This window comes from Gopherus evgoodei, chromosome 10 (genome assembly GCF_007399415.2).
Source record: "Gopherus evgoodei ecotype Sinaloan lineage chromosome 10, rGopEvg1_v1.p, whole genome shotgun sequence".
Lineage (NCBI taxonomy): Eukaryota > Metazoa > Chordata > Testudines > Testudinidae > Gopherus > Gopherus evgoodei.
In genome coordinates this window covers 70,221,499-70,247,080 of record NC_044331.1, presented here as the reverse complement: position 1 = coordinate 70,247,080, position 25,582 = coordinate 70,221,499, and the positions used below count along the sequence as shown (strand labels likewise).

Below are 25,582 nucleotides of genomic sequence, written 5' to 3'. Positions count from 1 at the left end.
GACAATAAAGTTTACTTTGCTTCTTTTGAAACAGACATCAGCTTGCAATGTATACACTGCCAAATAAATTGTTCCAGGTTAGATACATGTAGTTTTACAACCATTAAGTCTTTTCCCTCCAGCTTGTCTTTCTCAACAGTCCCCTATTAAAATACATCAATATATTCAGACAAACACCCCACTAACCAGCTCAACATACAGTATTCATAAATTACAGCTGGCACCTGAGGAAGCTTACATCATATAAGAGAACTGAAGCAGACTTGTCGTCCCCATAAAATACCTAAATTGAGTTTGTCCCAGGAAAATCTCAATATAATTTTTATTGCCATTTGAACAGTCTGATTTTGACTATACTATTAATCACACCATAGTACATCACTGCTCTGATTAGGTGAGCAAAGATGTTAACACTTAATCATCCATTTAAATCTAGCATGGGCTTTTGTCTATTGGATTTAGATAAATAAAATTAGTTTATTGTTCTAACAAGTTGAATTGCAAGAATTTATATCAAGATCAGAAACATGTGGCTGTCATGAATGTTGAGCAATAATAATTTAGGCTTGTCATTTTGTTAAATTGTTGTAATGCTTCCAAATAATGTCTGTCTGTCTGTGTGTTTGTGTGCATGCAGGTTGGGCTATTTTATTTAAGATTGAACTGTGGCATTTTTTTCCAGCAGTGGGACCTTCAGACTCAGGCACCACCAAGCTAACAGAGTCAGAACAGATCAATCAGCTGTTGAAGAAAACGAAACTTTTGTATGTGGTCATCCCTTCCTTGGTTCTTAACCAAAGCAATCATGTAAGTTTGGCACAGCATAATAAAGTTGGGTGCATGGCAGTGACATTTTTATTCCCCATTTCCATCGTAAGTGTGGTAAATCTTCCATCGCTAATTCAAGTGGCAATCTCATCACAAGAATGTAATTAGTTTTCAAGGTCTTTTATTCTGATTCCACATGGCAGTAGATACTTTTGCTGTCTTTATGATGAGAAGAATGGTATGACTGAAAAGAAAACAAGGAGCCCTATCCACCCTTTTAACTTTTCTTGTTAAATATTTATTTGATACTTTAATATGACTGTTATAGGCTATGGCTACATATTTTCTGTATTATATTATTTCACACTGTTAATTCCCTTGTGTGTGAATGAAGGTTGGCTTACAATTTTTTTGTATACTGTCATTTTTGGTCTGTCTATCCTCATGCTGGATTTGTAACAGTGAAAAGGTGCTATTTAAGTTTAGCTTTACTATTCTTATAGTAGTCTAAGATTTTAGTCATATCCCCTTATATTTTACTATTTACTATTTATATACTATATTTGCCAAACACCTTCCACAAAAGACTCTCTCTCTTTGCCCATTTAAATGAATTCTTGCTACCCTTTTTAGGTCTTAACATCTTGATGTCCTTTCTGTTGTACCACATGGCATACCACCCTTGAACCCTATGGTCTAAATGTGTTCTAACAATTCTATATTATGTAAGGATAAATTCATAGAATCATAGACTTTAAGGTCATCATGATCATCTAGTCTGACCTCCTGCACATTGCAGGCCACAGAAGCTCACCCACTCCTGAAATATCCCCTAACCTCTGGCTCAGTTACTGAAATCCTCAAATCATGGTTTAAAGATTTCAAGTTACAGAGAATTCATTTACACTAGTTTAAATCTGCAAGTTTAAACTAGTCCTATCTAAACTCTGTCTCCAATGAAAGCTAATTATCTATGGCATATTGTAGGTATTTAGGAGCTGAAGTGGGAATTGTCCCCTAACAGAAAGGAAGAGCATCTCCTTTAAGAAAAAAGTAAATAAAAGAAAATATATGAGAAAAAGACAAAATACTACCAGAGAGAGTATAAGGAAAGAATATTTGTAATATAACTTCTTTATTACCAAATTGGAAGGAGTAACCAAGAAGAAAACTTAGTTGTATACAGTGAATCACAGGCTAAAAGTCATTTAGATTTTTTCAGGTTTTCTCCTCAAAATGTCCACAAAACAGCAGGAACCCTAATTCTTCTAAATTGGAAGGCAAGTTATACAATTTGTTTTTTAAAACAGACTATGATCAATAGACAGAAATCCAAGTATATAAACAATGGTGTATTATAAAAGACAATTTAAGAATCCAGGCCCATGAAATTCCACTAACATTTTTGTTAGGAATCTTTTGATATATAAATATAGAAGACATTGGAAACATGTTGATAGTAGCATGTACAATACAAGTAAATAGAACTGTTTCTCTGGCATGACTCAAAAAATGTAACCATAACTTAAGACTTCATTATCTCTCTGATTTCTTGAATTTTAACTTAAGTCCTCAGATTCCTCAACTACACATGCATTCACTAAATAATATTTAGCTCTTACACTGTGCTTTTCATCTGTAGATCTCAAATTACTTTACAAAGATGGGTAAGTATCAGTTTCTCCACTTGTAAAATGGGAACAGAGGCACAGAGCATTGCTGTGACTTCCTTCAAGGTCACACAGCACATCAGTGGCAGTGCTGGGAACTAGGTTTCCAGTCTGGTGCCATATCCATTACATAATGCTAACTCGCCTCAAAATCCAGTAATATCTGTACACAACAGACATGCCTTTATGTCTTTAGCAATGGAGTGAGTAAAGACACTTCCTCAGAATGCTCGGTAGAGTCCCCTGGAGACTGGCAGCATTCCTACAATTGCCATATGTTTGGTAACTGAACTAGAAAAGGTTATGTATAGGCTGTGTGTTAAGGCTGGGAGTGCTTTATGATATGTTTTATAGCCACCATAGATGACTGCTTTAATTTAATGGCTCAGATTGCATTTGGTCTAATAGTCCATTAAGTACAATTCTGCTTTTTCACATTTTAAATGTATTAATTCTACTATGTACAATTCAACACAAAATCTAGATCCTTCCTGTACAGATTAAAAGATTCAATGTGTGGCTGTTATATGACTGTTCTGGATGGAGAAGAGAGTCCATGTCAGAATCTGTATAACTGCAATGCAAAGTGGAACCAGACAGATCAAGTAGAACATAGCATCATGAAGACCTAAAAACAAACTGGAAAAGAAGATAAAAATGTCAGTTTTCCCAAGATGCAGTTTTCATCCCTTATAGTCAATTCTTAATAGATTAAAAATAGTTCTGACTATTCAGCACAGTCAATTTTAAAAGGAAGTAAATAGTAGGTTTACTTTAGAGGAAAACCCCCCGAAAATAACCATATAGATTCTTGTGAGTAAGGAATAAAAATCCCCATGTTTTTTCCCCTGTATTTACCAAAAGTTCAATGTATAGATATTCAGCTTGTTTGATTCTGATTAAACAACCTTTATTAAAAGTAGCATATAAATACAGACTGTGGATGAAAATAACCAAATGTTTTTGTATCCCCAGCATCACAGTGGGAGTATGGTTTCTCACTATTCAGAAACATAAAGGCTATTGCCAAATACATTCAACTGTATTTTCAGATTGCATGTACTGCTCCATCATTCCCTCAAACTTATTTATGCCCCCTGCTCCCCTAAAACAAGGTAGTTTGTAGAAAATAAGCTATTAAGAATGAGCTGAGTAAGATAAATAGGGTGCATATTAATATGCTGTAGACAAGCTAACAGGCCCGTTAAGTAGTCTATTACACAGCTGTGGTAGGTTATATAAAATTAGTATAAAACCATATCACCTTACAAAGCAGGCAATCCTATTAAGTTTTGTATGATTAAACATTTTTTAAAGGGAGTGAATAAAAGAATGGGAGAAAGTGGAATATACAACAATATGGACATATTGGTATTTTTAAAAGTTAAAAATCTGAGACATTAATTATGTATAATGTACTTATGGCTGGTAAATGCTACAAACAGGTCATGATTAATGCATGGAACTCAATGCATTTACCAAAATATTAAGATTAATTCAGTTTTATTAGTTTTTAAGGAAAAATAAAGACTTAAACCATACATATATTACATGCTAAAGTTACATTGAGATTCTGGCTTATCTGACTTATCCTTGCATGTATAAGGGTATTTCCTAATCTAAATCTCCATTAAGGAATAATACATAAAGAAGCAGATCAACAACTATGTATTACAAATGATAATATACAATTAAAATAACTCTTTATGAACAGGCTGGTTTCTGACAGCTTGAAACACATCTAGGCATTTGTCTAGCACCTGTGATAATTATCCACTGGCATTCAGTTAATTATTGGATTCTAATTAAGAAATATCAAGAAACTGAACTCAGGTGAGACAGTCTCAGAAAAAATTCTTCAGTCTCCAAGAAGATGAGTACATTATTTTCTATTTTTCCTTAGCACTGTGAGATGAGATGGGAGACTAACAGAATGGTTGTGAAAGCTGAGTACTATAGGCCTCATCCATAGCTGATTGAAGTCAATGGAAAAACTCCTATTGACTTCACTGGGCTTTGGATCAAACCTTATGAGTCAGTCAAAAAAGGCCAAATCCAGGTCTCGTTGACTTCAGTGGAACCATTTGGTCCTAAATGTATAACACAATACAATCACCGTTTATTCCAAGTTAAACAGTTGTTTTAAATACATTGTGCACATGTTAATACCAAGTGAGAAAGAAAAGACACATACTTAAAAATTAAAATAGGTCTAAGGGAATTACTTAACTGCTTAGGCAATTGGTTATGGGAGATGGGACTTTTCACAGGTAGATCAGTGGTTCATATTCAGTATTTACTGTTTAATTACTACAAGTTAGCATCTGATAGTTGTTTACTGGCCTGGGTTTAATGGTGCTTTCCATTTCCAAGTAAGCAAGTATATGCATCACAAAAAACACCACCATGTTTGGCATTAGTCTTCTTGTTGGCAGTTCCAGCAAGGAATCCAAGAACTGAATTGGTAAACTATTTACCTATATAAAGTTCCTTCAGGAAGGGGCTGAGGCAAATTTGGCAAGGTGCTCTAGTGAAGCTACACTGCCTTTGCCTGCATGTTACCTCTCTGTATATTAACAGAGGACTGCGATTTTTAGTATTAAGAATGTCAACCTTTAACAAGCATTTTACCTTTTTCTAAAGAAAAGAAAAAGATTGTGGCAAGTCCTACCTTGCCTTTATACTGGTGAAATCCTGGTTTGGTTTAAATACAGTTGCATTAATTTAACAAAAATATATGGATTAATATTTTATTCTAAAACTCCACAATTGGGTTTGTTTAGTTTGGAAAAGAGAAGGCTGAGAGGGGACATGATAGCAGTTTTCAGGTATCTAAAAGGTGTCATCAGGAGGAGGGAGGAAACTTGTTCACCTTAGCCTCCAATGATAGAACAAGAAGCAATGGGCTTAAACTGCAGCAAGGGAGATTTAGGTTGGACATTAGGAAAAAGTTCCTAACTGTCAGGGTAGTTAAACACTGGAATAGATTGCCTAGGGAAGTTGTGGAATCTCCATCTCTGGAGATATTTAAGAGTAGGTTAGATAAATGTCTATTAGGGATGGTCTAGACAGTATTTGGTCCTGCCATGAGGGCAGGGGACTGGACTCGATGACCTCTCGAGGTCCCTTCCAGTCCTAGAGTCTGAGTCTATAATTACAGGAATTATGAAAAGTAAAATAGCTGTATTATACAGAAAAATGAACACATATCAAATATAATTCTATTGAAGCATTGGGATAAATCAAGAACAATGCTCAAATTACATCACAATGGTGGAGAAGAAGCCTTCAAAATCTTTATTTACATAATTATTATTTTGTGCATGCAATACAAAGATGCATATATTCAAAGATACGCTCTTGCTAAAATATAGTTCCTCACTATAACCAGATTTTTATTAACCCTGCTACTAGACCATGTGATGTTTCCAACTGTCAGATGCACTGACAGCTTATTTATTGTGCACCATCTATATATTGTGCATCTATTTATAAGCTGATAATTTGTTTCTAAAGACAAGGAAATAACAATAATCAAGAGGGCAACAAACTACTGCCAGTGTGTTTTCACAGTATGATAGACTGTAGTTTCAGCATATCTCCAGGAGAGGGAGGTTCAAAACTATATATTTCTTATAGAGCAGAAAAAGGGATCTAATGTTATAGGGAAAACTGTTCAGGATAAACCAAAAGGAACAAAAAGTGACCCTGCAATACTGTAAATTACCAGCCTCACTGTCATTAGTAACAAAGTCTTAAACAGGAGAGAATTCCTCCAGTGTGCCATGTGTAAAAGTCATTTGTCTCCTGTCTGAATGACTAGCTCTTAAATTGATTTTAATTAGATACATTAACACTAAACACCATTTGATGGCAGATAAAATGTTACTGCCAAAATCATCTTCCCCTCCCATTCTTGTCACCATATAGCTATCCTCCTTAAATCTCAGTGCTGGTTTCTCATCATCATCTTTTACATAAAATTTAAATTTCTCCTTTGCACTATTGAGACTCTGTACAACACCTTCACTACCTACATTTCAGCCTTCATTTTCTCCAACTGCTACGCTCCTCCCAACCCACCCACCTTAAATAGCCTGTATGTACCTTCCCTTCCATTGCTATGCCTCTTCCATGCCACTCCTTGCAACTCCCTTCTTATCCTCATGTACAAAATGACTACACTTTATAATTCAAATCTCTTCCTAAAACACACATCCACCAAGCCTGTCAATGAGAACAATACACTGTAGTCAGCAGTATGAATCCACATATAAAAAAAGGAATATTCACAGTCACTGATCTTGAAGTATAATGTGTGCTTAGAATGTTCTCTCTGTGTATTCAACTGGAAGCTCTTTGGGGCAGGGACTGTGTTTTCCTGTATGCTCTAACAATAGTCAATAAATAATAATTTGGGCCCAATTGTACAAATCCTTGCTGACGTGAGCAATCCTTGTTCATACATGTAATTCAGTGGGTTCAGTATGATTCTTTGTATGAATAATGGTTTGAAAGATCAGACCCTAGTACTGATTTCCTGTATGGAAACCTCCCTTAGCACTAAGTCAATATGTTTACTGTATCACAATATGGCAAATCTTACTTTAAAACTCGTCTTAAAAGTTAAAATTCACAGGATTATGCCCTCAGGCATAAATTATGCAACACAAAAGTTACGTATGGGATATTTTATTTCTTTAAAGGGACAGGTGATTTAAAATTGAGTTATTTAGGGAAAAAAGGTAAAAGGTGGTTTCAGGTATTACACCTGCTAATGGCTTATGGTTTTAAATTCAAGTTTTCTTTTTAAAATTTTCCTTTCCCCTATTGCTGTCTGAAAGATTTACACAAATAAATTTGACTATGTGTACAGGGGAAACAGTGAAAGTGACTATTTTCCAAGTGCTGTCAAATGCGTAAACAAGCTGGAACAAACAAGAATATTTTTTGCTAACCTTTTAGTAATAGTCACTGTAGATGTTAGTTACTTGTAACAATAGTAAGTAAAATACACCTCTATCTCGATATAACGCTGTCCTCGGGAGACAAAAAAAATCTTACCGTGTTATAGGTGAAACCGTGTTATATAGAACTTGCTTTGATCCACTGGAGTGCGCAGAGTCCCCCCCCCCCCCCCCCGGAGCACTGCTTTACTGCATTATATCCGAATTCATGTTATATCGGGTCGCATTATATCAGGTTAGAGGTGTATATCAGAAAGTAGTGAGTGTTTTAGCTTGATTGTATGCCTATCAGTGTTTTAAAAACATAAGGATATCAGTTACGTTTATTCCCAGATAAAAAATGTTCCTATTCTGCTACATAGTATACATTCTGATTCTGAACCGTGAACAACAAGTGTTAAATTGAGATATTTCTATTATTAGAGATTGGACTGGTAGCACTGCCTACTATTAAGATTGCTTGAAACTTCCAATTACTTTTGGTTGTTTATCACTTTACTAAACTTTAACTGTTCAAGCTGAAATTGTACATGCCAGAGGTCTGCCTGAGTCAAAAAATATATATATATTTGGCACAAGAAACCTTAATTCTGGCATTTCTAAACAACTGAATGACTTGACTCTGAAATCTTAAGTGTTCTTTTAATGTAGCTGGTGTGTGTAAGTACTACTAATGTTATAGCACCAGCGTACTAAGTGCTTTACAGACACATAAAAAGAGATGCTCTCTACCCAAAATAATTTACATTCTAAGGCTCTTATCCTATGTATACTTAAGCATGGGCATAATTTTACTGATGTGAGTAGTACCACTAGAATCAATGCTAAAACTCACGTAAGTAAAACTACACAAATACTTAAGTGTGCACAAGATTGGGGCCTGGGTAGGCAACATACAAATACAAGGACAGGAAAATGAGGTGACAATAAGCCACATGAAATATCAGCATGAATGAGCAGAGATGTTTAGTTCGCTGAGGGATGGGCTAGGATTTATAGGAAGACGTGTGTTTTAATGAGAAACATAAAGCAAGAGAGGGTAAAGACACAGTAGAATGGGTTGGTTTGCTAATAATTTCCTTCCTTCATTCATTCCATGCCACCTTAGCATATATCAAAAAGAAACCGGAATTGTCTAAGTCAGTGGTTTTCAACCTTGGGTCCACAGACTATGTCCAAAGGGATCTGCACCTCTATTTAAAATTTTTGAAAACCATTGGTCTAAGTTAGACAAGTCAATGTTAAGGTTTTGTTGATCTGAAATAGGAACAAAAGTAACCACTGTAAGAAAACTAGTACATCAGGCAGTTTCAAGATATAAGGGTGTGTCTATACTACCCGCCAGATTGGCAGGCAGTGATCGATCCAGTGGGGGTCGATTTATCGCATCTAGTCTAGATGCAATAAATCGACCCCCCGAGTGATCTCCTGTTGACTCCTGTACTCCACTGGCGCAAGAGGCGCAGGCGGAGTCGATGGGGGAGTGGCAGCAGTCGATTCACCATAGTAAAGACTCTGCGGTGAGTAGATCTAAGTACATCAACTTCAGCTACGTTATTCACATAGCTGAAAATTGTGTAACTTAGATCAATTCCCCTCCCCCGCACACTAGTGTAGACCAGGTCTAAGAAGCAACTGTTAATCATTCCTGTTCTACTGGTCAGAATGATAACATACTAGTGCTTCTATACTATCACTGAGTAACAAAATTTCATTAGCATAGTTTGGCTTTCTATTCTAAACTAATAATTTGCACTTCAGCAAATATTTTTTGTTTTTTTTTAAAAAAACAGTGTTAGAAATTTTAAGACATTTATGTAGAAGGCCTATAAGTTTCTGGAAAATGAAATTCTTAGAACTATTCCAGTGACTTGAACTCCATCCCTTTTCACTTTTCTAAGAGTTTGGAAAAGATTATGATTCAGTTTTCTTGCTATAGTACTTCAGACATGAATTTCCTTGAACCAAGATGACGAATATATTCATCCTCTTTGGTACGTACAATGCTCAGTGCAACCTATCCAATCCTCCACTCCAATAGCATCAAAAAAAGTGGATGATATCAGCATTCCCTCTTCAAATCCTTTCACTGGCTCCCTATTGGTCTACTGTATCAAAATTAAGCTTCCTGTTCTTACAACTTTTTTTTCAAATCTCCCCCCACACACACCCTTTTTGTTCCTGTAACCCTAAGTCAGGGGTGGGCAAATTTTTTGGCCCCAGGGCCACATCTGGGTATGAAAATTGTATGGTGGGCCATGAAGGCTCACAAAATTGGGGTTGGGGTGCAGGCTCTGGCTGGGGGTGCGGGCTCTCAAGTGGGGCCAGTAGATGAGGGATTTCGGGTGTAGGAGGGTGCTCCAGGCTGGGATTAAGGGGTTAGGAAGGCGTGCGGGGGATCAGGGCTGGGGCAGGGGATTGAGGTGCGGGGAGAGGTAAGGGCTCCGGCTGGAGGTGCTGGCTGTGAGATGGGCTGGGGATGAGGCGTTTAGGGTGTAGGAGGGTGCTCCAGACTGAAACCGAGGAGTTCAGAGGGTGGGAGGAGGAATCAGGTCTGGGCAGGGGGTTGGAGCACCTGGGGGGAGGGCTGTGGTTGGGTGTGCAGGCTCTGGGGTGGGGCTGGGGATGAGGGGCTTGGGTGCAGGAGGGTGCTCTGGGCTGGAATTGAGGGGTTCAGAGGGTGGGAGGAGGGATCAGGGCTGGGGCATGGAAGGGGCTCAGGGGTGCAGGCTCTGGGCAGCACTTACCTCAAGCAGCTTCTGGAAACAGCAGCATGTCTCCTCTCCAGCCCCTACGTGGAGGCGCAGCCAGGTGGCTCTGTGCGCTGCACTGCCGCTGCAGCTCCCTTTGGCTGCAGTTCCCGACCAATGGGAGCTGCGGGGGTGGCACTTGGGGCAGGAGCAGCATGTTGAGCCCCCTGGCTGCCCCTCCACGTAGGAGGAACCGGAGGGGGGACATGCCGCTGCTTCTGGGAGCCACGGCACATGTGTGTGCATGTGGAGCAGTCCCTGACCCTGCTCCCCAGCAGGACCTTGAGGGCTGGACTAATTCAGCTGGCGGGCGTAGTTTGCTCACCTGTACCCTATGTACTTTTCACTTTGCTGAAGCTGCTTTTCTGAATGTCCCCAGCTTGTCCTCCTTCCAAACCTACCTCTATGCCTTTCTTCTATTGTCCATTAGGGTGACAAAGAGGGTTCCAGACACATTGGCCACATCTCCACTCTCTTTTCCTTAAAGACCTTTCCCCAAGGAGGTTTTATAAATGATTGTCTTCTATGTATTTTTTAAAGAGTTTTCTTGAAGTAAAGTAAAATTTTAGAAAGTAACTTAAGATAAGGCCATTAAGATAAGAATGGAAAACTGTACTCTAACCAAAGTGATTTAACTAGTTGAGCCAAACCCCTCTTCCTCCTATAATTGTATTGTTTCTCTCAAAAACAAAATACACTAGTCACAGTCCTACTGTACTAAATATGTATAGCAACTATATTTATGAAATAAATACACTTTTGTGGTTTTGGTAACAGTTATAGTCAAAGTTAGAACATCACAGGTTTGACTCTCTTAATTTTGCACAACAGAATGACAAAAATAACCATACACTGAAATGAGTTTTTCACACACCCATGCAGGCATGCACACCTACCATGCAGCAAGTTTTCCCATGTCCTGTCTTTTAAAAGTACATTTTTTCAGAATAAATATCTACTTGGACAACATTTTTATGTCAATGTAGAGGAGGACCTACTGAAAATTTGTTGACACCAAGTTGCAACACATCTGATACAAGCTAACTGCATAATAATTTGTAATAGCTGTGTAACATTATTTCACTTGTTGTGACTTAAAACTTCACTTTTGAACTCACCTTGGATCAGGCTGAGAAAATTTATTATTCAGGTTCTCATATCCAAATTGATTTAGTATTGTAACCACAAGCATAGGAGCCAAAGACTGGGCAGGCTTAGTAAATAAAGCATTGGTACCAAAAACCATGGAGGAAAGTGGTGATCTGAAATATTCAAGACAAATATTAATTCATATTACACAGTATATAAACATGCATCACTTACAGCACTTATTATGTTCATTATTTAAGACCTGTTCAGACTCAAATATTAACGGTCAGGATACAAACTGCATACTTACCATCAACATTCTAGTCAGTGAATGGTTCAGAAATCATACTGAAATGACTACATTCCAGTTAGGTAAGTGAAGTGTTGTTGTTTTTTTTAAATCTATAAACATACCTTTTATACTATCTTAGGTCCCCACAACTACCTTACTTGACCATAAATAAAATAATCAGGGATCTAACAGAACAGTGTCACAGGGCCTAACCAAAGCCCGCTGAAGTTAACTGAAAGATTCACATTGACTTCAATGGGCTTTGGATCAGGCCCATAGTCTGGTGACTCGAGTTGCAATTGCATACTATTAACAAGAGAAAAATAGGATAAACTTACATTTGTAAAAGACATGATTTGGTACTAGAAAATATTTAGTCAATTGCTCTTCTTGTATTAAGTGTTCTTCAAACAAAGCAATCTGATTGTTATTCAGAATAATTTCAAGTCTTGTATATGGACTGGGCAGTCCTACCAAGAATATTTTTAAATTCTAAGTTACACCACTGCACTTCCCAGGTACATTGAATTTTCTTTAGTAACACTTGTGAGATGTGGTCTACATAGACACTGACCCCAGTCCTGCAAGGATTTATACCCAGGTTCAATTTTATGTGTTGGAATCGTCCCACTGAAGCTAATGGAACTATTCACAGGTATAAAGTAATGTATGTGCTCTAGTCTTTGCAGGATTGTGGCCTTAGAGGGAGCCTGATTCCCTTTATCCCCCTCAAATAGCACTGAAACCAGAAACCCCACTGGTATAAAAATCAGTGTATTTGTAAGAGCAACAGGAAGTTAGTTGCACATGGATATAAATCCAAAAGGTACATGAATCACAGTAGAGCATATCACAGCAAGTTTTATTTAAAAAACTGAATGGCAGCTATGACGACTTTGAATGTTGCTTGTTAAGTGGTATAGTTCAAACTTTCAAATACTTTCTCTATATTAGAAAGGCCCTATCCTGCCAACTCTTAAGCCTCTGAATAATAATGGGTATGGGAGTATTTCTACTGAAGTCAACAGGACTAAACATGTGAACGTTTGTGGGACTGGGCTCTTATAAATATAATAGAGTTCACAATGGAAGTGATCTGGTGTGTTGTTTAAATTCATTCCTTTGTTAAAAGCAGCAAAGAGTCCTGTGCCACCTTATAGACTAACAGATGTTTTGGAGCATGAACTTTCGTGGGTGAATACCTACTTCATCTGATGCATGTAGTGGAAATTTCCAGGGGCAGGTATATATATGCAAGCAAGAAGCAGGCTAGAGATAACAAGGTTAGTTCAATCAGGGAGGATGAGGCTCTCTTCTAGCAGCTGAGGTGTGAAAACCAAGAGAGGAGAAACTGGTTTTGTAGTTGGCAAGCCATTCACAGTCTTTGTTTAATCCTGAGCTGATGGTGTCAATCCTAATCCTGCAGACATTTATGCATGTGCTTACCTTTACTTGTGTGTGTAAATTAAGCCCTTAATGTAAGTGTTTGCAGGATTGAAGCCAAAGAATGCCACAATTTATTTGGACATAATCTAGGAAAACGTTATTAAATAACTGATAACATTTCAAAAGATTTAAAGCAATGTACAGTAATAATGAATTCCCATTCACTTCTCATATTAAAAGTAAATATAAAGTGAAACTTCTTAAAAATAGTTGTAATTTAAAATAAAACAAAAAACTTTTTTTTACTGAATTAAGAATCCTTTTAGATTAATATGTTCAGAGTGTTTAGTGTATGAAAATTTAACTTTGATATAGAGAATTTGATGACACTAGCTACAGTACATTTTGTGAGCAGTAGTAAGATCAACATACCTCCGTTTGTGTTTTATTAAGTCTGCATCAACAATATCTGCCAAGGGCAGATTAAACAAACTGAATGATGCTTGAACAATTACCCTAGAGAAAGACAAAATATTTCAAAATGTTGATAGATATTAAACATACTTTTCTCGATAAGGAAAAACTGTAATGGATGGTTTAGTGTTTGTGTGTGTATCTCCCTCTCTCTCTCACACACATGCACACACTCTCACTCTCTCACTTCAAATTAAAAAATGTCTGTTAGATTTAAAGATCAGTTCTCTAAATAAATATTAGAGCTATTATTTTAGTCAGGAATTAGAAACCTGTATACAAACCTAAAACTTTCTCAACTCTTTCTGGAATTTCAAGATAGTAGCTTGGCATTGAAGTGAAAGATGACAGACACTTATTGCGGTTATTAATATCAACTTAAACTGACTTGAATGGAGAAAAGGAACATCGCAGAAGAAAGAACTAAAATTCTCCTCTAGAAATCTGAAAAAGGACATGCAGAGGACTGGAAGGGAAAGATAGGAAACAAACTTAAAATAAGTGACACAATTAGAATGATAAAGGTAAAAAAATACATTTAACACGTGACCAATAAATGAAATGATAAACAGGAAGATAGATTTGCATGTACTGCTAAGTTTTGGTAAAATTAGGTTCAAATTACAAAAGTCCTTTTTGGGCTAGCAGCTAATACTTAAATAACCTTCACATATCTTGAGAGATTTTTTTCTAAGGAAACCCGAATACTTGAAATGAGGAAAATATATTACTGGATAATGTAACTCAGTTGTCACATAGTTCTTAGTTACAATAGTCCATGACTGAAATCTGGGGAGAGGGAGGAAGGGGTGAAGAAAGAGAAAGAAAATATATGCGAAGAGGACAGACGAGGTAGGAAGGGAAGACCATGAAATTACTACCATACTATTCTAATTGAGAAGGCTGTTTTTAAAAATGTTTAATGAAACGTTTCCTTTCGAGGATTTTCCACACCTCACGTATCTACCTGATCTGTGAAATAAACTCAAGGCTTCATGCTCTAGCAGTACTAAAGAAAACAAATTTAATGTTGTTTAGCCAACAGTCATGTGAATTGCCAGCATTTTCATGTGGTGGAGGGATCTAAAATCTTTTATTTTTTCAATTTAAGATAGAAGGGAAAGGGAAGAGTATGAATCTAAATGACAGAAACTCTACTAGCTACTGTGTAAACCAAAATAAGGTTTAGAACTGAATTTCTCTTGCACTCTGCTAGTACTCAGTCCCAGGCCAAGGGCAGTTAAGAAGGAACTGAGGGTAGTTCGTCCACGCAGTGCTAGATAGCCTTGAGGCAAGACACAAGACAGGGAGAGCACATGTGTGGGCCAAACGGATACTGCTGCTTAAAATCTCCGATCTGAAGCACAGGGACTCAGATACACCTACAGTGGGAACACAGATAGGGACACTACTTGAAGAAGTGGTGGGAAACTGCTGTCTGGGTAAACGGGAAAGTCTGTAGTCAAATGCGGATTCCACTGACAATGTTAAAACTGATGTGGCTGGAGACAAACGTTGCAAACTCTATTTATTGTATTTATTAGATTGTTAATTTTTAAAAGAAAATAAAAGCAGTAACTAAAAGCTGAAACACTGTTAAACAAGAGTTGCCATTTTAACTGCAGCTCCTTTTCAGACCCATGAAACAAAACAAAAGGAGAAGAGCAAAACTTATAGTAGGAAATCCTTCAAGCTACTAAAAGGGCATGACAAAAAGTATAAAAACAAAGTGACCTAACAGACTCCTTTCACAAGGCATAGCAAGCTGTTAATTTTTGGTTTTAAATAGGATCCTTGAAAGTATATATTTACGTACATGTTTGTTGTGAGATAAATAGCCAGCACGTAGTAGTGTTCTGGTCCTAGAATAAACATGACAGCTGCAGCTATTCCTTCTAAGTAAAAGGAAAACAAGATGATCCTGTAATAACCAAACTTCTTCAGCAAAGTCTGACTGAGAAGCACAAGGCACTGAAAAGATAATAGATACATATTAAGTATATACTTAATACAGTACTTCAGCAGGTCTTCTAAGAAAACAGAGTTTTGGATGCTATAAATGTTTTACTCCTACACTACTTCTACTGATTAGCAAACATGAATATTTTCTGAAAGGGGAAATCTGAATCAGTAACATTTTCAAATGCGCTCACAAATTAAGAACATAGGAACTCCATAAACAGAACAAATGATAGGACCAGTGGGATGGTCCTATCTCTGACTGTTTTAAAACAGATGCTTCAGAAAAGAATACTCTCCCTTCACCCAGAATCAGTCTGTGCACTACTCTATATTGGGGTAAATATTGCTTCCCACTTCAGATAGCAATCAGCTCATACCCTAGAGCATAATGTCCGATATCCCTTATGCAATTTATTCTGCAGTGTGTTCATAGTGAACACATTGGGTGGTTTTCTTTTAAAGCTATAATTTTTAATTATCATCATAATGGCTCTGATATCAATGGACATATATGGTAAACTTCTACTACCACTATTACTCAGTGTCATTTTTGTAGTTGATAAAACAGTTTCACTGAAATCCTATTGTAACAGATTACCAGTTATGCTTCTATTGTAGAAAAAGGTATTGGGAAAGGTAGATGCTGAATGCACAGTACTCATAGTTCCATTTCAAGTTTCCAGATTTCAAAATCCAACAGTCTATACGAAGTGCTAGCAACAATTTTAGCTTTTTGGATGTGTCACATCCAGTAATTCACTCTTGACTGCATACGCTAATGAAAAGAATTAAGAGACCCAATTCACAACCTGGAAAAGCTAATTTAATAAAAGCTCTTTTTTCTATAGAACACTGATGTTTTAGTCACAGACTGTGCTAACTTTTAAATCTAAAGCAAGTTTTAGTTTGAAAATGTTGAGCAAAAGGGCTATGTGAATCTAAAGAAGAGAATCAAATCCATAAATTCAGCATTGAAAATTATACTTTAATATTTTCAGATTAGGGCACTAGAAATTCACACATGCATTATGTCACAAAAGTCTGAATTAATTAAAACACTAAAAATAAAAACCATCTGAAAAATGTTTCACCATGAAGCCCACAGGAACAATTTATACCAAAACTGACCATTAGATGTTGAGCCCCTAAGTAACCTGAATATTACCAGCAAAGAAAGACACTACTGCTACATGCCAAAACCCTTTAAAAACTTGGGAAGTTCCCTATGTCCTGAGGTAAGAAACTGAAACTCAGGGGTGAAAATCAAGCACAGATACCACCTTAAAGGGAAAAAGTCTTATCACTATTAAAAAGCAAGCCCAGTACACCTGGATTCCATTCTTTCATATATTAGCAAAACTGTCAACCAAATTCTAGAAACAAAATCTTTATTACTAGTGACATAAAAGGTAGAAATAACATAGCTCAGCTTTCAAATACCAGGTTGAGTTTATAGAAAAAATAATTGTTAGATTTGCAAACTGAATAAAGCTGACATGTAGGGTATATTGGTGGTACTTAAACTTGCCAATTGCCATAGATAACTAAGAAAGATTTGTACATAGCTAAATTCAATATTATCAGTATTCAAGAGATTCCCCATAGTAAATCTGTGGAAGAACACAGTATTTGCAGATATTGAGATAATTGTACATAGTTATCTTAGATACACATGGGAAATTTTTCAGTCCCACTTCTGTACTGTGAGGGAATAAATACAAAATTCCACAATGTCATTTTACAGAGTCACTTCTCTGATGACATGGTAATTGCATTTTAATAAGACATAGAATGCTGCTTTTGCAAAAAAGGTATGACAAAGGATACTTTAGGGTTAGGCCCACAGCGAAAAGAATGGTCTTGGATAAAACCAGAGATTAAAACACCCCATAATTTGTAAACAGAATTTTTAAGATCTAGTCTTTGATTCTTCCTGAATTTTTCGCCATGATGTTTCCTGATTCAGAACTCCTCAGGATTATCATCCTCACTTTATGGTAACAAACTTTTTATTGAACGTATTTTTGGTTAAAATATTTAAGATGTTGTTTCACCCACATTTGCCTATTGTGAAATTACATTTAGTTTATGTTGTCCTCCTTGCTTTTGAGAAATAATTGTTTGTTTTCTGAACACTCAAAACAAAGAATTCAATTAAATATCTTAAACTATATATATTTTTGTTACAATAGGAAGTTAGAAAATAAAAACAACAGATTGAGGCACCATCAGAAGTTCAGTCTTAAAATATGATTTCATAATCTCTATTATGATCTAACATATAATCAAAGCAATACAGTGTTTTAAGATTTAATATGGGAATGCACTAAAAAGTTGCAGTGATAACAAGCTTTAAAGCACAAAAATTAAACTCTTCCTTTCTCTTCCCTCCCTTACTTTCTATTTTCAAATGAGATGCATTTTGAATGTTCATAGTGCCTTTTATTTTTCTAAAATAATGACACACTATATATATACCCAGGAATATGGTTTGCGTCACTGTCAGATTTGAGCTCCTTCCATGAGTTACAAGAGGACAATGCTCTCTTTCCTTCAATATTAATTAGCCACCAAGATTAATGATTTCAAACTCAATAAGCATTTAACAAAAGGAAGGAACTCCCCATGCACTTTTCTTCCCATGTTTAATTACTGTAAACAGCATCAATTCTCATTATTAGCTACAGAATGGCTTGAAGATTCAGCACAAGGAAACAAAAGGCAAACACATTTTTGAATGCTCCACACATGAATAGGATAATTTTTTTTAAAGATTGTGGCAAATATTATGAGGAAATTCAAGCTTTCTGCTTAAAAAACAGAGAACCATACAGAGTAATGAGCAGGTTAAGAAGGGAATTGACACAAGTGGCTGTAATACAAAGAAGTGCAAATCTGACTGGAACTAGATGTTAAAAAAATTATTATCTGACAGTTTGTGAAAATATATTCATATTTAGAAATAGTAACAGATGTGTAATGCGTGCTATTTTAATCAACTGGATCTCATTTCATTATAATTAAGAAAAATCAACATGCTTCGTGGTTTCATAAACTTTATTGGAGTCTTTCAATAAAGCTCTCAATTTCCAGAGAAATATTGACTCAATTGATGCTTTAAGCTTCAATTTTTAAGTCCTTTGATTGCAACACCATGGCATGTTCAGGATATGCGTCCTATCCTACACGCCAACTGCCATCCCTTAACAGAAACCGTGATCTAGCTTTGTACTGGCCAGACAAGCATAATCCACAAAGCAGCTCTCTTTTATGTAGGCTGGGTGCTTTACAGTAAGTGAACATCAGGACACTGCTGTTGGAGAATTCTCTTGTTATATCTTGAATTCGAAGGGACAAAACCAAGAAAAATAAGGTCACAGCAAACTTTATACAGTTCAGTGGCCTTCTAGACAATGAATCTTTGGGAAGCAGGGATAAATGTGTTTTCTGAAAGATTGTTCATTTCAGACTCTCATGTTGATTTTATCAGCAGTGATTGGTATATATTGAGAGTAAAGTTATTGAGGCTGTCCTAATTTCTGTCAGATATATTCCTATAGAAGTTTATTACCTAGGTATTTTCTTGAATTATAGAAGAGACCTGTAAAATCTCTGGCAGGGCCAGCGAGTTTTAATGGTAGATATTTATAAGTTCTGCACCAAAGAAAATATATTAGTTGTATTTCATTTCTGTATGTCAGCAGAAGCTTAAACTATAACAAATTCCTAGCTGAGGATTAAATTAGTACTTTCCCCATGTCTCCTTTTATATTTTATTAATGTATTTATTAACAAGAACAGAAGTTGTTCACATTAAGAATGAATGGCCTGATTTTCAGAAGTGCTAGGCACCCAAAACACCCATATATAATCACTGCAGATGCTCACTATTTGAGAAAAATCAAACCATAAACATTTAAAGTAAACTAATGGAAAGTTTTTGAAGATCAGCTTTATACAAGTTTTTAGCGGGGGCATGAGTAGGAGGATTTTATTGATTTATCTAAAAACAAGGACACTTGTCTTCTCTGTGGGGCATCTTTTTGCATATTTTTTTTCTCACTCCTCTCCCACTGCTGTCCTAATCTTTCCCTTCACAGCTAACCCTTTTGGTCCTCTTTTCCTTCCAGTGCAAACCATATCTGGTTCTCTTGGGATGGGATCTTGCTCACCTTCTACATGCAGATGATGAATGAATGACAAAAATCAATTAGAAGGTGTTACTCCCTCAAATGCAGGTGAGTTGACAGACCTTGCTTTGTTAGGTCATCGAGCCCCTTTCATTCCCATGATGATGTAGTGTTCATTTGGAGTGGGGGGTGAAGGGGATGAGGGGGTTATAGCTAACATTTATTTTCCAGTGTTCTGTCCCATCTAGTTTTCAATGTCTGAAAGCAATGGGGATTCGCTCACCATCCGGACACATTAAAATAAGAAAAATTAACATCAAGTTCTTCAATACATTTCACTTTTAAGATATTTTTTCCTGATACTGATCTTATTTTCCTTCTCTTATTCTACGTTGTTAAGCCCCTGAAACACAAAAACATTTATTTTCCATTCTTGTTGACTGTTCTTTTACCTGCCTACCCTCCCTCTCTCTGCCATTCTATGCTGCCTGTTTGGCTAGACTACACAAATGAGACTAAAAGTTCTTTTTATAATGCTGGTGCACAAGATTTGTTCCTCAGACTCATAAAAGGCTTCTGCCAGATACAGCATTTTCTCCAAGCAGTGTTAACAGATACTTTAAGTACTGAGAACTAGAACAAAAGTAAACTGCATTTTCCTTTTAAATAAAAGATTAAAAGCATTGTTGCATACCTGAGGACAAATAAAGCCAGCCCCATACATGATGCTTCTTATAAAAGAGGAAAGGACATCCTTAGGGATGAGATTATCCGCAAAGATCATCATGAAATTGTTGCAGAAGGCTAGGTGGAAGACTTGAAAGAAGTTCATGGTCACAAAAAGTATAAAGTTTTTCTGCGTCATTATCTGTTTGGTCAATGAAATTACAGAGGACCAGGAGAGAGCTTTATCATTATTTTCTAAACTAGTGTTCTCCACAGGAGTTTCTCTCTGTTCATACTGACTTGTGCTATATATGCCAGTGTAACACATACAAGCAGTAGCTAGTGCTGCAACCAAAACAGTAAAGATTTGAAAATAGGCAAAATTTTCCATATTATCTGATATTAGACCACAAAAAAGAATGCTGGTTGATCCAACTAATGTTGCCACTTGGTTATATTTAATAAGCTGAAGTCTACTTTCATGTCTAGTTGAAATCTCTGCAAAGAGCGCACACTGTGCTAGCAACACAAATGTAAGCAAGCCATCAAAAGCACATAAAGCAACAATAAGGTGAAGACCATTAAGCCAGTCACCTTCCTCATAATGTTTCCAAGGAAACCAGGGAAGCAGAAAAGCTAAACCATACAATGGTGCTCCATATAAAATTGAAAATTGACGTCTTGAGCAGCATGGGACTTTGGAGTTGTCTTGAATATACCCAAAGAGAGGGTCATTAATGGCATTCCAGATCATAAAAACTACCTGAGAAGAAAAATACAAAATTTCTCATTAGTGATATTTTTCTTTAGGATCATCAAGACATAACATACATACATACGTACATTACATCTGGAATAACAAAAGTGCTGACCTACATGATGGAAAGGTTAAATATATTTTGTATGTTGTACACTCTGACAAAAACATTATGTATATGTGTATGTAAAGTCATCTAAATTAAACTATTCCTAAATCTCTGCTAACAGAGGGTATTGATGCACAAACAATGAAGTATACCATGTCATATTTGTTTAAATGTACAATTCTACTTGGAAAACAAAAGAGGAAAGCTTGTCAAATGGGAATGGACTAAGGCCAGATTTTTAAAGGTGCTTAGGTGCTTTAAGATGCAGATTGGCACCTAGGAGGATTTTCAAAAGTGAATGTTAGGCACTTAGGTGCATATGAAAATCCCACTAAATGCCTACCCGCATTGTTCGCTGCCTATATACCTTTAAAAGTCTGGCCTTAAAGCCCCAGTCCTGCAAAGACTTACACACATGGCCCTTCATCTTGTAAACACTTGAGCATATAAATAACTTTGAGAACATGAGTAGACCCTTCTAATACATACATAAGGTTGCTCACATAAGTAAGGTTTTCAGGATCATGGCCATGTTTAACTTTTAAGCACTAATAGCATTCCTGGACTGCTATTACAGTTTAACACATGTATAAACCTTTGCTGAACAGGGACATAACATTGGTAAAGAAAAACTTTATTTTGAAGGTTGTCAGAGTAACAAACATACTTCCAACAATGGAATTTTTTTAAAACCTAAAAACTATTAACAAACTTTGAATATACCTATAATTTAAGGATCAAATATTTAATTGTATTTGCAGTATGTCAATAACTGATTCATCAATGAAGCAGCAGAATTATTTCATTGTTATGATACAAACACCATGGACAACAATATGAAAAACCACATTCCAATGTACTATACCTGTGCTTGATGAAATGCTACTTCTGAAATCTTGTATTGGTTTAAGAAAAGCTTAACATAGTAGAAATTAAAGATACTGTTCATCATTCCAGCACCCAGTGTGGTCATGGAATATGCCAGGGCATTAGGATGAATTCCTAAAACAAACTTCATTTTCCAAATTGTGAATGCCTCTTCTTCTTCTAATTATGAAAAAGGAAAAATACTTATAATTACTTATTGATTGACTAAGTACAATTGATATTTATAATCCTTGCTATTAGAGGACAACTGAATTCCATGTTACAGTGTGCCACATTTTAGTTTTACTACTTCGTAAAATGAAAAGCAATTGGAGATTTGCCTATGTTAGGACTGCAAGAATGGATCCCTAGAGTACATGCTGGTCAATGTTATCATTCAGTCTCTTTCCAACTTTTAAAACGTACAACAAAATGTCTATAAAATTGAGTCAATAAGCTACAGGATTAATAGATCAATTATGTTTCTTAATTTAGTAAGAGTACTTAAAATATGGTACATATGTATCAAAGAATACATTTGTCATTTGTCAAAAATTTTATACCAAGACCCCAGTCTTGCACTGTAATCACTAGTGCAAACCCATACTCTGGTACAGTCCTAGTAAATCAGACTTTTTAAAGTCTTTTTTTCTGGTTTCCCCCAAAATGTACCTGTACATTTTACATTAATCTATACAATTAGATTTGACACAAGGTCTGCAATTGCTTACCCCAAGAAATTAGACAAAGGGGTCCTCAGTTTCAGAAAGTTTGTGAACCTTATTATTTCCCTCATAAATTCTTTCTGCAGAAACCAAACTCAACTCTAGGGCCATACCTAATGTCAATCTGGAATAGCTATTCAAACCACTGGCTGAGCTTAGTCCAGTGCATTGCCTAATGAACTGGCCAATATATCTAGTGCTCCATATCAAGGTTGGAACTATATTCCCTCTCGCAAGAAGTGCACATCTCCAACTGTGCAATGCTGTAAATATGTATGATGATTCCCTTCTACCTCCTATTCCCCTGGTCAGCCTATATCTAAACTAAGTCATGAGATTTGACTTTGTAAGAATCAGGAAGAGGGAACCAGGTAGGTTTAAGTTCCAAATTCCTAATGGCTACTAATCTACTGATACTTGTGAGCCAGAGGATCCCACAGAGCAAAACAGACTGTTATTTAAGCAGGTAACAGATGAGTCCCACCAGATTCAGCTGACCACCTTCCCACTCAAATAGACGTACAGATTTCAAGATCAGAAGGGACCATCATGATCATCTAGTGTGTTCTCCTGCACATTGCAGGACACAGAACCTCACCAACTCCTGAAATCAGGGCTTTGGAGTAGAGCCCAGAGCTGAAGCGCGGACCAGTAGGTTTTTCCCCAGAGCCAGAGCGGAGCAATTCAAAAATCTGATTGCTCCAAATCTCTGCCTGAAATAGACCCTTAATCTCTGGCTGAGCTACTAAAGTCCTCAAATCATGGTTTAAAGACTTCAAGTTACAGAGAATTCACCATTTACATTAGTTTAAACCTGCAAGTGATCCATGTCCCATGCTGCAAAGAAAGGCAAAAAAATCCCAGCCAATCTGACCTGGGGAAAAATTCCTTTCTGATCCCAAATATGGCAATTAGTTAGACCCTGAGCATGTGGGCAAGACCCACCAGGCAGATACCTGGGAAAGAATTCTCTGTACCAACTCAGAGTCCTCCCCATTTACTGTCTCATCTCCAGCAGTTGCAGATTTTTGCTACTGACAGTTGCCGATGGGCCACATGCCATCATAGTCAGTCCCATCATATCATCCCCTCCATAAACTTATCAAGCTCAGTCTTGAAACCAGTTAGGTTTTTTACCCCCACTACTCCCTTTGGAAGGCTGTTCCAGAACTTCACTCCTCTGATGGTTTTTTGTCTAATTTCAAGCCTAACCTTGCTGATGGCCAGTTTATAGCCATTTGTTCTTGTGTTCACATTTACACTTAATTTGAATTACCAGAGTGTCAGAGGAGTTTTTATCCCTCTGATGTACTTAGACAGAGCAATCATACTGCATATTACTTGCTTCTCTCCAAGAAGCAAAGACCAGGAGTAAAAGAAAACTAGCACACAGGTAGAGAGATGAAAATGGATTCCAAATTATAATAATAAGCCCTGTCCAAACTGTGCTAGCTGACAGATACCATGCTCGACTGCAGGCGGTCCCAAACTGTAGTCTATTGGGCACCTGTCAGCAGTTCTCTGAACTGGCTGGTCACATCTTTTTTACATCTTTTAAACCACATTAAAATGTAGCTACAAATACATTATACTTTCTAATATTGAGTGTAAGCACTTTCTATATCTGACAGAGATATAACTGCAAATGGAAGGGAAAGAGGTCTGCACGATTTTGAATAGGAGGGAAGGTGAATACATGAAACACGATCCACTTTTACAAAAAAATCAGAGAACCCAAATTCTAATAGTTGTCAACCATTGCTCCTTTTTAACACTACAGAACTGCACTTGATAACTAGAAGACAGAAGGGTCTAGCGGACAGTTCATTGGACTAGAAACTTGGAGACCTTTGTTCTCTGTAGAGTTGGGCAAGTCATGTTCCTTTCTCCAACACTCCCACCCTTCCCCTTCTGTAAAGTGGGATTATGATCACCCTTCTTTATAAATATTAAAGGTCTACGGGTGAAAGGTACCACATAATTAAAGGTACTACATAATTAAAGGTACTACATAATTTCTGGGTATTATTATGGATAATTATTTTCAAACATGGTAGCAGCTGCTACCATGCTTCAGCATGGCCAGAGATTCCTCACCAAACAACAGCACCATGGGAAGTTTACAATAAAAAGACATGGCTGGCATCTATGAGCTGCAGAATACAATTCTGTTTGAAAGCATTTGAACAGAACCAAGCACTCATCCTTAAGTACCCCAGGATGCTTTACGGACCATACATACACACAGAGATCACTTCAGGGACCACTTAACAGCATGCACCTATGAGGCCCCTAGACTCACCTAGTCCTATCCCTCTGTGCTTCACCACCATTCCCACCCTCATAGTTCCCCCATCCAACCCCACATCCATAGTGCCCCACCCCTGTGTACTTCACCACCATTCCCACCCCGCACAGCTCCCATGGGTGCTAGAACAATTCGTACAGTGGGGGTGCTGAGAGCCACTGAACCAAACTGTAAACCCTGGATATAATAGAAACCACTTCAAGTCAGAGGGTGCTACAGCACCCCGGTGCCCCTAGCGCCAGCACCTATGACAGCTCCCCCACCCAATCACCCCCACGGGTCCGCCAGCCCACACTTCTCCTCAGCTCCCCCTTATCCACCCCGGGAAGCCAGAGAACCTAGTCCCCGGGAATCAACCCGTCCGAGCCTTATCCACCGCGCCCACCCACAGCAAGCACTAACCGACTCGTTGTCTCCGCCCTCCGGCCGGAGGCTGCGCAGCTCCCTCAGGGGGCGGAACTTAATCTCTCAGACCCACCTTCTCCCCCACTCCATTGGCTGAGTGGAGGCTGTCTGCGTGTGATTGGCCGGTGTTCCGGTCGATCTCTGAGTGACGGCATGCGATTGGTTATCCGCTGGACAGGTCAGAGTGCCCGTTTTGAATAATCGTTCCCCTGGTAGTAAGAAGGCGGTTGCAGATGCCACGTTGCTGCCGGCTGCGG

At 37.3% G+C, this 25,582-nt stretch overlaps 1 protein-coding gene across 1 annotated transcript; it reads right to left on the bottom strand.

Moving 5' to 3' along the window:
* Positions 1–1,884: 1,884 nt before the first annotated feature.
* Positions 1,885–25,480, bottom strand: LOC115659255 (transmembrane protein 180-like). The gene is made up of 8 exons (XM_030579195.1): positions 25,399–25,480; positions 25,323–25,361; positions 21,886–22,067; positions 20,183–20,917; positions 15,213–15,367; positions 13,355–13,438; positions 11,274–11,417; positions 1,885–3,077 (listed from the first exon to the last, which is right to left on the bottom strand). The coding sequence occupies exons 1-8, from the start codon at positions 25,478–25,480 to the stop codon at positions 2,948–2,950; spliced, it is 1,551 nt and encodes a 516-aa protein (XP_030435055.1). The 3' UTR covers positions 1,885–2,947.
* Between the last annotated feature and the right edge of the window lie 102 nt (positions 25,481–25,582).